Source organism: Abramis brama (assembly GCF_963993115.1).
Source record: "Abramis brama genome assembly, chromosome: 22".
In the NCBI taxonomy this organism is placed as follows: domain Eukaryota; kingdom Metazoa; phylum Chordata; class Actinopteri; order Cypriniformes; family Leuciscidae; genus Abramis; species Abramis brama.
In genome coordinates this window covers 27,581,292-27,594,136 of record NC_139984.1, presented here as the reverse complement: position 1 = coordinate 27,594,136, position 12,845 = coordinate 27,581,292, and the positions used below count along the sequence as shown (strand labels likewise).

At 36.8% G+C, this 12,845-nt stretch overlaps 1 protein-coding gene across 3 annotated transcripts in view; it reads right to left on the bottom strand.

Moving 5' to 3' along the window:
• The window catches only part of src (v-src avian sarcoma (Schmidt-Ruppin A-2) viral oncogene homolog), a 48,785-nt gene that overhangs the window by 5,032 nt on the left and 30,908 nt on the right, over window positions 1–12,845 (bottom strand). For 2 of the 3 annotated variants that reach the window (XM_084098776.1, XM_084098775.1), the window contains 8 exons: window positions 10,336–10,434; window positions 7,628–7,731; window positions 3,999–4,148; window positions 2,824–2,979; window positions 2,485–2,664; window positions 2,238–2,314; window positions 1,069–1,222; window positions 743–874 (listed from right to left, as the gene is read on the bottom strand). In XM_084098776.1, coding sequence (XP_083954902.1) covers window positions 743–874; window positions 1,069–1,222; window positions 2,238–2,314; window positions 2,485–2,664; window positions 2,824–2,979; window positions 3,999–4,148; window positions 7,628–7,731; window positions 10,336–10,434 — 1,052 coding nt within the window. The remainder of the gene's footprint in view (window positions 1–742; window positions 875–1,068; window positions 1,223–2,237; window positions 2,315–2,484; window positions 2,665–2,823; window positions 2,980–3,998; window positions 4,149–7,627; window positions 7,732–10,335; window positions 10,435–12,845) is intronic. The other variant, XM_084098777.1, reaches the window with a different exon arrangement.

Here is a 12,845-nt window from a genome sequence, read left to right as displayed (position 1 = left end):
GAAATAGCCATTTATATAACCAAAATGTATTTATTTTCACTATTATTTCTGCATTTATTTATTTATTTCTACTTTTATTTATTTATTTTTCGTTCTGTCATTTTTAGTCCTTCATACTCAAAACACTGTTGTCGTGTAAACAACAAATGGCCAAAACGCATAAAAAGTTTTACGTTTTCAGCTGAAAACGATGTCGTGTAAACAGCCCCTTAGGCTTACGATGCTTCTGAGAAACGCAGCCCTGGAAAGTGGCCCTCAAGGAGCAGGATTGGACATCCCTGATCTAAGTTTTAGAATTTTTGTATTTGTTTGGTTGCTGAATAACTAATAAAGTATTCCATCTTTTTTTTAGAGAATGACAAAAATTCTGCATTGGACTCAATGAGAATAATTTTGAGTGAAAATAATACTAACTATTTAATAATAATTATAAAATTAAATGATAAAATACAGGGCCTAAAATTAACACTTGGCAAGCCCCAAATGAGAGTAAAAATTGGCGTTGGCGAATATATTAAACGTTGTCACTCGCCAGTTGACTGGTAACATTTTATGAATTCTAACAATGCATGAACGTGAATAAACGTGAATGACGCTCGGGACAGTTGATGGGCCAGCGTCTCATCGTCATGAAAGTTTAAGCCCTAACTTAAAGCTGTAGTCCATACAGTAGTTTTTCCTCTTTGTCGCCATCTCTGTTCAAAATATACTGGATGACTGGAAACATGGAGAGCGGTAGTACCTGGATAAGGCACCCTGCCTTTGGTCGTCAGCTCCGTCAGTAAGACGCCAAACGACCACACGTCAGATTTAATGGTGAAGCGCCCGTACAGAGCCGCCTCTGGCGCAGTCCACTTGATGGGAAACTTTGCTCCTGTTGCAATAATGATTTAAGAGAGGCCTGTCACCATGATTAAACCCATTCAATTAAGGTTGAACTGTATAAAAGGCAACAGTATTAACTCTAGAAAATGAGACAATGACTTTATGGCCTCAGGAAAACTGAAGACGTGAAGAAAATGGAAAACGACCAAATGCGGCAAAAAGAGTCATCGTGTTCCTCCTCACCCTGTCTGGCTGTGTATTCGTTGTCCTCGATGAGTCGAGCGAGGCCGAAGTCAGCGACTTTACACACCAGGTTATCACCCACCAGGATGTTGGCAGCCCTGAGGTCCCTGTGCACATAGTTCATTCTTTCCACGTACGCCATTCCAGAGGCGATCTGAGGACAACACATATATTATAACACTGCCGGGCTCAGTGCCGCCCTCCAGAGTATCCACAGAATATAAATAGATTTATATACAATATGAAGACAATGACAGTGGCGCTTGCCCATGCAAAAACTGCACAACAATGGTGTTTTTTTAGTAAAATGCTCTTTACGATATTCAGGTCTCTAAATATGGTTTGTCCTTCAATGCAGGGTTATATAGTTTTTTTTATTTTGAGTTTTGTTTGTTTTGTTCTTTCAGTTTAGCTTTTGTTCCATGATGGTTTTATTTATTCACTTTTCTTTTTTTTACAAATTTAGTTTTCAGGACCATCTAGTGTTATTGCTAGCGTTATAGTGGGATTTTCATGTTTAATTAACGCAGGTTGAAAGATTGGAATCCTTTACAATATATTATGTATCAAAATTTAATTAAACGTAATTTTTTGGCTATTACGGTTTTATTTGAGTTAGTTTAGCTACAGCTCCAATATAATTTAATTGTATTATATTTTAAATATATATATTATTAGTATGTGTTTTTTAAACTAATTTATACTTTTGTGCATTGAAACTTTCTGCTCATCAATGAATCTTGATTTTTTTTTCCATAGTTCATATCATAGTTTCCACAAAAACATGAAGCAGCAAAACTGTTTTCAACATTGATAATAATCAGAAATATTTCTTGAGCAGCAAATCAGCATTTCTGAGCAATCATTTGACACCGAAGACGAAATAATGATGCTGAAAATTCAGCTTTGCGTCACATAAATAAATTACAATTTAACATGTATTAAAATAGAAAACAGTTATTTTAAATTATAATAATATTTCACAATTTTACTGTTTTTACTGCATTTTTTATCAAATAAATGCAGCCCTGGTGAGCAGAAGAGACTTCTTTCAAAAACATAAAAAAATCTTACACACCCCAAACTTGATACTTGTTTTTAGTATCAAAACAGTTTTTGTTTTTGATTACATTACTAGATATCATATGATAATGCCCGTGTAAAAGTACCTGAGAGGCCATATCCACAAGCTGAGGCAACCGCAGCATTTTCCCCATGTCACCCTTCAGGAAATCTAACAGGCTTCCTGTGAAAGCAGAAATCACACCTTGACATCTTCATTCACACTTTTATTGGGAGACCTCACAAGAAAGCTGCTAATATCCAGATTTGATGCTCTATTTACACGTCCTTCTGTCAGTTCTTATTTCTTAGGCTTCTTTATCCCAATATAGTTCACTGAATGTCCGCACTGACCTTGTCCCATGTACTCAGTGACGATGTAAATGGGCTCCTCGGAGACGACAGCGTAAAGCTGCACCAGCTTCTCGTGGCGGAGTTTCTTCATCACCTGCGCTTCCTGCAGGAAGGCCTCTGGAGACATGGTGCCAGGCTTCAGAGTCTTGATGGCCACGCGGGTCGTGCCATTCCAAGTGCCTGATGAGGGGGAAAGGACACTGAAATCATGAAACAAGCTTTGTCTGTCATGTGAATGCATCATAACACAAGCACTCTGGTATTATACACCGGTGAGCTACTTATTTAACTCACAAAGCTTCATTTTTGATGGAAGGAAGTTGAAAGAAGAAGTCTTACCCATCCAGACCTCTCCAAAACAGCCCTGGCCCAGTTTGACGTCCAGTCTCAGAGAGTCACGTGGGATCTCCCAGGCGTCCCGTGCCAGACCCTGAGTCTGAGGCTTCAGCACTGGACACACGTCACTCAGACAGTGACACAGGCCGTCTGCGTGCTCTGTGACACACGCCGACAGGAGGAAGTGTGTTAATGTTTCTCACGATATTTTCAAATCTGTTTTTAGAAAATTGCTAGTTCTGGTTTGTTCTGATTCCGTACTAAGTCGCTATGCTGATTGGCAACTATATTTTATATAGCCTATAAATAAATTTATAATTTATTATTTTATTTATATATTTATTTATTATTATTATATATTATTTAATTTATATTTATATATTTATATATATATATATATATATATATATATATATATATATATATATATATATAAACATAATTATTATATTATAATAATTATATACATAATAATGATAATAATAATAATAATAATAAATAAATAAATAAATAATATATAACCATAGTTATTATTTTCTAAAGCAATAATAAATATATAAATAAAAGTACAATTAATATTTTCAGTAATACTAATATTCTATATAATTATTAATTAATATAACCATAATTATATTTATAATTATTATATTAATTCTATAGTAATAAGAATAAAATAAATAAATCACTAAAATGTTCTAAAATACAATTATTTATTTATTTTATTATTTATAACAATGAATAATAAAACTACTAAAATAAACAAAACATAAATAAATGTATTATTATTATTATTAGGATTATTGTTGATAATAACAATACCATTTGTTTTATTTTTAATAATAATCATCAAAATAAAATAAATAACACTTCTATAACTTATAAATAACTTAATAAATATGAATTTAATTTTAGGCCCATTTTAACACTCCTTTTAGGGTTTTTAACACCTGTAGAGCAGTTCAGGGTCACTCATGGCTTATTGCTTTAATCACAATCATTAGAAGTGAAGGATAATTTATTATGTAATTTCTTTATGCCATTTCTCTATTTATAGGTTTTAACTAATCCTTATTTTGCATTGCAACAACCTGAGTTCCCACTTCCAGAAATAAGAGTCCGTTTCACTTCCCCTCACAGACATTCAGAAACAAGCAGGTGTCTATGAGAAAGAGACTCACGGCGGTAGTGGTTGACCAGCTGCTGTAAAGTACTGAACTGAGTGCGTGACGTGATGTAAAATCCCCCGCTGTCCAGCTTCCTGATCTTGTAATGTTTGACATTTAGGCCCTTGACATTGTCGTAATCCAGGACAGAAAGACAGTAGGCACCTAAAAAACACAAAGAATAGAGTCATGAAGTGCTCTCGATGACATGGAGGACATTGACCCACGTTTCAGGTTCGAAACTGTCAGATTCTGCACTTTTGTAGCATTTTATTTTTCTCTGAAGTCTGCTTTCTTTACTTAAAGTCGACTTTAGTTTCTAGCATCAAAACAACTGTAAATTAGTTTTACACTAACAGCAGATGCTTTAATCCATTTTTTAATCCTGTTAAACAGGATTTTTTTTTGTGACTGTACCTTTAAGACTTCTTTTTGGTGCCAGTTACTGGAGTGTGAAATAGCATGAGGAGTTTCCCTACAAATACATCATTTTGTAGCAAAAATTTAAGGGATGTCCCATTTTCCATTATTGAAACACTGAATAAAAAAATTGTAAAAAAAAAGAAATCCACCTGTTTCAACTTAAATTCAGTTGCTGCCTTATTCTTAAGTATAATAAACTTGAAAAAGCTACTATGGAAATCAATGGTGTCCATCAACTGTTTGATTACCCATATTCTTAACAATATAAATTTTGTGTGTAACATGATCTGTAGGGGGCGCTGTCATCATTGCACACATGGCTCATTTCTTCATTCACTCTCTCTGTCACTTGCTCCCTCGTTCCCTCTGCGGTCTCTCTTTGGGGTTTGACTCATCCTTCAGCCTCTCTCGTCCTTGTTTTCTCTCTCTCTGGGTAATCTCGGTCTCTCTGTGCCCCGCGCTGACGCTATGAGCTGGGAGATATGGCTCACGGTTATAGGCACAGCTATGGGTTGACCTACTTCTCGCTCTTCATCCCTGCAAGCACTTCTCTGACCTTCACATTCCCTTCTTCATCAGGCTCAAACATGCACACACAAGCACTCTATCATCTCAAATGAACATTGTTTGTGTAGAAGTGAAGGTAAAAGGCCATATATGGAGCGTAGATATATATACGATGTTTAGAGAGAGAGAGAAAAGATGGTTGGCACAGGGAGATGAGGAATATGAGCATGACTGCGTCTGACAAACTGATAACAGAAAAGGGGAATTCAACTGAACAAGCACATTGTTCTGATCTGCACTGAAATCAAATACTGAAACGCAACTTCTTTTCACTGTAGACACAGGCATGAGCAATTTCCTCCACACGTTGTTTCTTTATTATGCAATAGTTCGCTCCAGTCTCTAATGTGATTGGCTGAGTGGCGTTCAAACAGCACTGGGACATTTCACTGTTAGTTGTTTGGGAGATGCTTTTATTAATGCCGGGTATGCGATTTTGACTCCTAAATTCTTGTCGTGTCATCGACACACGTTGCTTCCCGACAAATTATCGCTCGCCGTCTATGACGTGTGTGATGTCATCGAGAAGGCGTAACTATCGACTGACAGATGTTGTGAGCGTAAACAATGGCTAGCGAAGCGGCGTGTTTTGCACTGGATGCCTTGTCATCAGAAAATCCCCCAAAAGAAAGAAAACCTGACAGTGGACATATTCCTAGATTGCACAAAGAGGACTGTATGGAATCCTCCAAAGAGAACTTGAGGTAAAGTATTGTTTTTTTTATTTTTAGCCAGTAGTAAAAATAAATATAGCCTACTCGCCGGGTTGCTGAAGAGCCTGCATCGTTTTTCACTTTGTCACTGTAGTCCCTCGAGGAAACATCATAAAGGCTGGAGGACTGCCATAGCTCCACGAATCTTTCCTCCACTACAACAATATTATACCTATACCTTTCATTAAGTATGGAAGAGCTGCAGTGCTCCTATTGGTCAATGTCACAGATGTGATGGAACCCGTTGTGAAAGACCGGGAAAAAATTAAACATGCCAGTCTTTCTGTCGTGAAGCATCACAGACGCGGCGTCGGTTGTCGTCAACTATGACACGCTACTATACGAGATAAATCAATCGATTCTTGCATCCCGACACACATTGTCGTTTACGAATCCCCACGACACCATACGTCAAATGGATCGTGCCAAAATCGGGCTAAAATCGTGTAGTCTGAACCGGGCATAAAAAACAACTACTTTTTGGGCCCTATCTTGCACCCAGCGCAATTGACTTTGTACACCGACGCATGTTTCATTCCTATTTTGCACCAGCGCAAAGCACGCTTTTCCCTCCACAGAAGCACGTCGCTAAACTAGGGAATGAACTTGCGCTCCCTGGGCGGTTCAGCGCAAAAAAGGAGGCGTGTTCCGGCGCAAACGTTCCTTCATGCTATTTTGCAGGTTTAGATTTCAATTGCGCCACTAACCAGGAAAAAATAGTTTAAAGTCAGTGGCGCGTTGCGCATGTTATTTATAAGCTATTTAAGGGTGCATGCTTGGCCATAATCAATGTGTGCACAACGCGCACTTTGATTCTCTCATCTACACAGAAGCAGCAGTTTTCATTTTTGCAAATCATACATAATTACGATAGATAGATAGATAGATAGATAGATAGATAGATAGATAGATAGATAGATAGATAGATAGACAATTTATTATAAAAGCATACATCTAGCTTACACATTTACCCAAATTATCATACGCCTTTTTAATCGAAGTTAATTTGGGTGGGTTTCTCCATCCCCAACGTCCCTGACGAGAGCGTTGCTCTCCTTGGCTGTGAACCGCTCCTGGCGCGCGCCTGGCAAATCCGCCGTTATAATAGGACTCTCCGCTATAGAACAAGCGCGTCTGCTCTTAAAGGGAATGTGAGATGACACTCTGATTGGTTTATTTCACGTTACGCCCAAACCACACCTATGAATAATGAAGCTACTTCAGACCAACCCATTTTAGATTTGCGCCTGGCACAAGAGTCATTTATCCCGCCGGGAAAATAGCAACAGCGCCAAGACCCGCCCACAAAGTTACTTGCGCTTTGCGCTTTGACACTTGCGTTTCAGATCGTTAAAATAGGGCCATATATCAGTTCTTCCATTCCCTGGCCCTGGGATGTCGAACTCATGACCTTGTGATTCTCTTGATTTCATTCTGACACAATTTTCCATTTATCCTTGCAGTTTGACCTATGAATCAATACTGTGTGACCAGACGTATGGTAAAAAAAAAGAAGTATATATTCTACTATATATAGTATTCTGAGCACTATTGTTGTTTTTTGCCTCTTCACGATGACTTGCTTAATCTAGTCCTAATTTGTAAGTCGCTTTGGACAAAAGCATCTGCTAAATGACTAAATGTAAATGTAAATATATTCAACTGTAAACATAATTAAAAATTACAATTTAAGTAAACTAAAATGTTAAAATTAAATATATATTTTTTTTAATTTTATTTATAATAAAATTATACATTTATGTTATTAATAAACAAAACACATAAGTTATAAATAACTTAATAATAATAATATTTTCAATAGTAACAATACATTAATAATAAATTAAATAAAACAAATAAAAAAAAAAAAAAAAAAAAAAAATAAATAAAAAAAAAATAAATAAATAATTTGCGCTTGTAGTTGGTACTGTTCACAATCACCTTTGGTTGTCTCACTCTCTCTGACCAGGAAAGTTCCTCTCCTGTTCTCCAGACTCAAGAGGAGTCGCTCCGAGTCCCTGCGTGTGATTTTTCCAAAGTACCATCTGGAGAGAGAGACGAAGAAAAAGAAAAAGAGAGAGAGGGTATTTAGAGGGAGTAATCACATGTAGCATTATATCAGAGACATGCAGCTGGCCAGAAATATATTATGATATTATTTATGCCAGTATGCAGACAGAAATGCGCATTTTCTATTGTGCATTTATGTACACTGCTACCATTCAAAAGTTTGGATTTTTTAAAATGTTTTTGAAAAAAGTATCTTATGCTCGCCAAGGCTGCATTTATTTATATAGTAAGATAGTAATATTGTGAAATATTATTACGATTTCAAATAGCTGTTTTCTATTTGAATATATTTTCAAATGTAATTTATTCCTGTGATCAAAGCTGAATTTTCAGCATCATTACTCCATTCTTCAGTGTCACATGATCCTTCAGAAATCACTCTAATATGATGATTTGCTGCCCAAGAAATATTTCTTATCATCATTGTTGAAAACAGTTGTGCTGCTTCATATTTTTGAGGAAACAGTCATACATTTCAATATACTTAGATTAATAGAAAGTTAAAAAAAATCAGCATTTATCATTTCTAACATTATATGATCAATTTAATGCATCCTTGCTGAATGAAAGTATTAAAAAAAAACTTAAACTAAACTTTTGAACGGTAGTGTAGGCTTAATCATGGCAACACTGTTCTGAAATAATTTACGTGAATTTTTTTGTGGAGTACGTTTTGTGCCTAAAATTATAACATCTGAATTGTACTGCATGAAACATTGAACATTGATTCAGGTTGTAATATTCCCATTCCTGGTTCCAGCAACAATAAAACAATGGTGTTTGGGATTCATGACTGACCCAGTGACATTTAGTGTCTATAAATCAGCTAAGTTTGTTGTTCGCCGCTCATGGCAGGCTCTCTCTCAGTCTTACCTTTTCTCCAGAGTCAATCTGAGATGACTGGCAAGGCAAGGGTGGAAAAATGAGTCATTATAGGTTTTCAAAGGAGTTTCTGTGTGTATTTGTTTAATGCTCCAGTCGACGGAGCAACAGCGCACGCGTGTGTGTGTGTGTCTCAGGAAACATTACGAGTTACATATGAACAGGACAGACAATAGATGAGCTGCACGGGGCACATGTTGACGACTTTTACTCGTTCGAGAGGGAAAAGGTCTTTTGGGCATGAGCTTTTTTCTTTCTAACTGATGAGATGGTGGAGAGACTCATAATGATGGAGGACAAGAGAGCAACCATGACGGGAAAAATGAAGGACTCAAAGGTCAGACCGGAAGGAGAGGGAAGGGCGAGTGTGAATCAGTTTGTTGGTAACATCACAAAGGTTGAGCTTCAAGTAAAAAAAAAAAACTGGAACTGAAATATTTCTGTACTAAAATACTCACAGTGTTTGCTAAGTGATGATTCATGAACAAATCGTTCTGTTGAGTCAGATTGTTTCCAATGAGGAACAAATTGCTCTCATGAGTTGGTTCTTTTTAATGAATCAGATCAAGGACTCATAGATCAATCACTGAATCAGTCGGGCAGGTTAGAACATTAACATGTGATTCACGTAGATTCATGTAGAGCTGCTTTAAAACTGAATTCTGCTATACTGATACTGTTATTGAACTGACTTGAGCTGACTAATTGAACGACTTCAGATTTTTTTAAGTAAACATTTATGTGATTTAAGTCGAGTCGACATTGACTAGTCGCTGATGATGTTAATAATGAACCAATAAGCCTGAACCTTGAGCCGAGACTCGAACGCGGGTTTCCTTGTGCACAGCTATGGCATTTGACACAGCGCTCCTACATAACAGCTTATTTTTATCAGTTATTTTGTCTATGGGTTGTTATATTTCTCACAGATTTTATTCTAAATCAGATTCAGATAAAGTAGCACAGTAAAGATTACATTTATATGAATGCATTAGTGAGAGAGCGATTGCGTGTGAAATAATACTCCCTGGCAGCGTCTAGATATATGCTAGAACTTTCCAGTTTCTAAGTTATTTTATTAATAAATCACAGAACAGTGTTGACAATACATTTCTGCGCAACTGAATATGCGAGCTACTGTCTGTATGTGTGTGCTTTACAATGCAGCAGCGCATTAGTTTTACTAACGTCTACAATAAGCTGTTTAAAAAGTGCATTCACCCGATCAATTTTGAGCATCCAGATGGTATAATCAAACATATCTTGTGGAGCGCTCTAAGTATGCATTTATTTGCCATTTTAACTGTTGAAAACAGAGCGTAAAAGTGGAAGTCAAATATTTATTTTCCAGTTGCGCCCTCTATAGGCCATGATCAGCGACTAGTCGACATCAAGCTTAAAACGTCATGGCAGAGCATTAAAGTCGACAAGTCTGTGCAACTGATTCTGTTATTTTCCTATTCATCACTGTGAAGCTGCTTTGAAACCATCTCAATTGAATAAAACCCTATATAAATTGATTATAAACCTAAATTAAACTGATTTGTCCAACTATTTAGTAATATAAACGATTCCATTAACGATAAGGAACCAGAATCATTTCTGACATCACATCGAGGGGAAAGAAACAGAGGAGGCACGGGGAGGAGAACAGCAAAGAAAAGAAGAGAAAGAGGAGGAGGAGGAAGAGGATTTACTCTTCAGCCTGGATGGAATCAGACGGTGCCACATAATTGCTGGGAATGTATCCACTCTCTCCTGTCGTCAGCGAACGAGCCAGCCACCAGTCACCCTCCCTAAGACAGCAGAAAAAACACACATGCATAATACACCTGCAGTTTGACTCACATATTTGGTGCATATCTGGTGACACATTCATGATTTTCTTACCCGCCCAAAACACACACCCTGAGATTACATCTGTGGTATTATTCCTGCTTTATCATCCATGAAACGAGGTATTAGAATGCAGACGAGGCTCTTCTAAAGACATTAACTACCTGCGCCAAATTACACATCAATGAAACGTCCATTCAAAGGGAGTGTTCACCCAAAAATAAACATTGTCATCATTTACTCGCTCTCAAGTTGTTCCAAACCCTTATGAATTTCTCAAAAAAAAAAAAAAAAAAACCTCTTATTTTATTTTTAGTAAGTCATACAAGGTTTTCAACAACTCTAAAAAAATAAAGTAACATTATAAATGTCTTTACTGTCATTTTTTTAAAATCATTTTAATCCATTCTTGCTAAATAATTGTATTCATTTTCTTACAAATCAGTTTTCTGAAGCCATATAATAGCTTTGAGACATGACAGACATTTACATTATTGTTCACGCCTACATATAATGCACAAGTTGTATGAACTACAGTTATGAGGCTCTTTTTTTTTGTCTTTTTGGGGCATATATTGGCACAATATGCTTTCATCATGCGTAAAAGAGCAGCGCAAACGTTCATGAAAACATCTCCTTTTGATTCCTATAAAGAAAGAAAATCATATGGGATTGGAATGACTGACTTTTTTTCATTTTTGGGTGAATTATTTACTACAAAACTGGTAGATTTATCAAAAAATGAGTCATGCGTCTGGGTTGTCTTAGAGGCTTGATGGGTTTTTAATAACAGATGTTGTGTTTTAGTGTGAGCAGCGGGGTGTTAGACTGTGACTCACTCCCTAAGCTAAAGTAATAAGACTTTATCCATCGCCAAGACATGCTGACCCGACACAAAACCTCTCCAGGTCTCTGAGCTACTGCTTGCTGTCGTTAAACATAATTAAAACATAACCGCACCAGTGAAAACAATGACATGTATACAGTACACAGATGGGCACATATTCATATTCATACAATGCAAATATATTATTCATACGCAGGGTACCATTCAAAATTCAGATGTACAAAATGGCATAAAACAGTGATTCTGATAAGCAGGGTTTATGAGAAGAATAAACTGAACGAGGCTAATGTGCGTTTGAGACAATAATTTAAGTAGAAAACGCTGATGGCTAACGCTAACGGTACGTTCACACGGGGCGTCAGCGTCAACGCTTCCCATTGACTTTGAATGGGTGACGTCAAGCGTTGCCGAAAAGAATTGTGGATCCGTCGGCGGCGCTTCACTGGCGTTGCTCGCGGCAGAAGTTGAGAATTTTTCAACTTCTGCCGCGAGCAACGCCAGTGAAGCGCCGCCGACGGAAGCGTCAGCCAATCAGATCGCTCTATGCAAATACAGTAGCCAGGCGGCAGCCAATCACGTTCATCCTGTTCAAGAGCAGCAAACTGAGGATAAATTTTAAAATGGAGGAGAAACTAATTATTGCGGTGGGCAATCACCCGGTCCTTTATGACCATTGAATGACAATGAAGCTTGTTGTTGAGTTCCTGTCTAATTTCATTGGCTGACGCTGCTATGACCATGGCGTCAGTGCCAAACTTCAGCCACGCCTTCCGTCAAGCGTTGACGCTGACGACCCGTGTGAACGTACCGTAAGGCTGCATCCCAATTCTTAAAGTCCGGTCACATTAGCGAAATTTCGCATGCAAAAAAGATCCATTGAATATTCTCAATAGTGTAGAAATACAAACAAATTTGAAATCTCCGTGCAGAAATGTTTCGTTTTTGCATGGCTTCCTATTAAAATGACCAATAAAATAATTTATGGAGTGAAAATTAGAACTAGCAAGTCAAACATAGCCAATAGCCTTTAGTTTAGATTTTTACTTTTAATTTATCTAAATGCTACTGCTATCTTAACATTATTGCTTTTAATGATAATAATTTAATGACCACATGAAATAAAAATGACAGTTTTAGAGCATTTTAGTCCAAGTCTGTTAGCTTTGAGGCCATTTCTATGCTAGTGTACTCTTAGAATAGCTTATATGCATGAAAAAAACATTTAGCACACATTCGAATTAAGTCTTTCAATTCACAGGGCCACTTACAAATGATTGTCCAATAAAATCATCCATGGAATGAGAATGAGAACTATTAAGTTAGTTAAACTAAAGGCTATTGGCTATGTTAATTTAGCTAAATGCTACTGCTATCTTAACATCATTGTTTTTAATGATATTGACCACATGAAAACAAACTGTGACAAAGTCTGTTAGCTTTGAGGCCATTTATATGTTAACGTACTCTTAGCATAGCATATATGCACAAAACATTTTTTTAAAACACATTCGCATTTAGTCACGC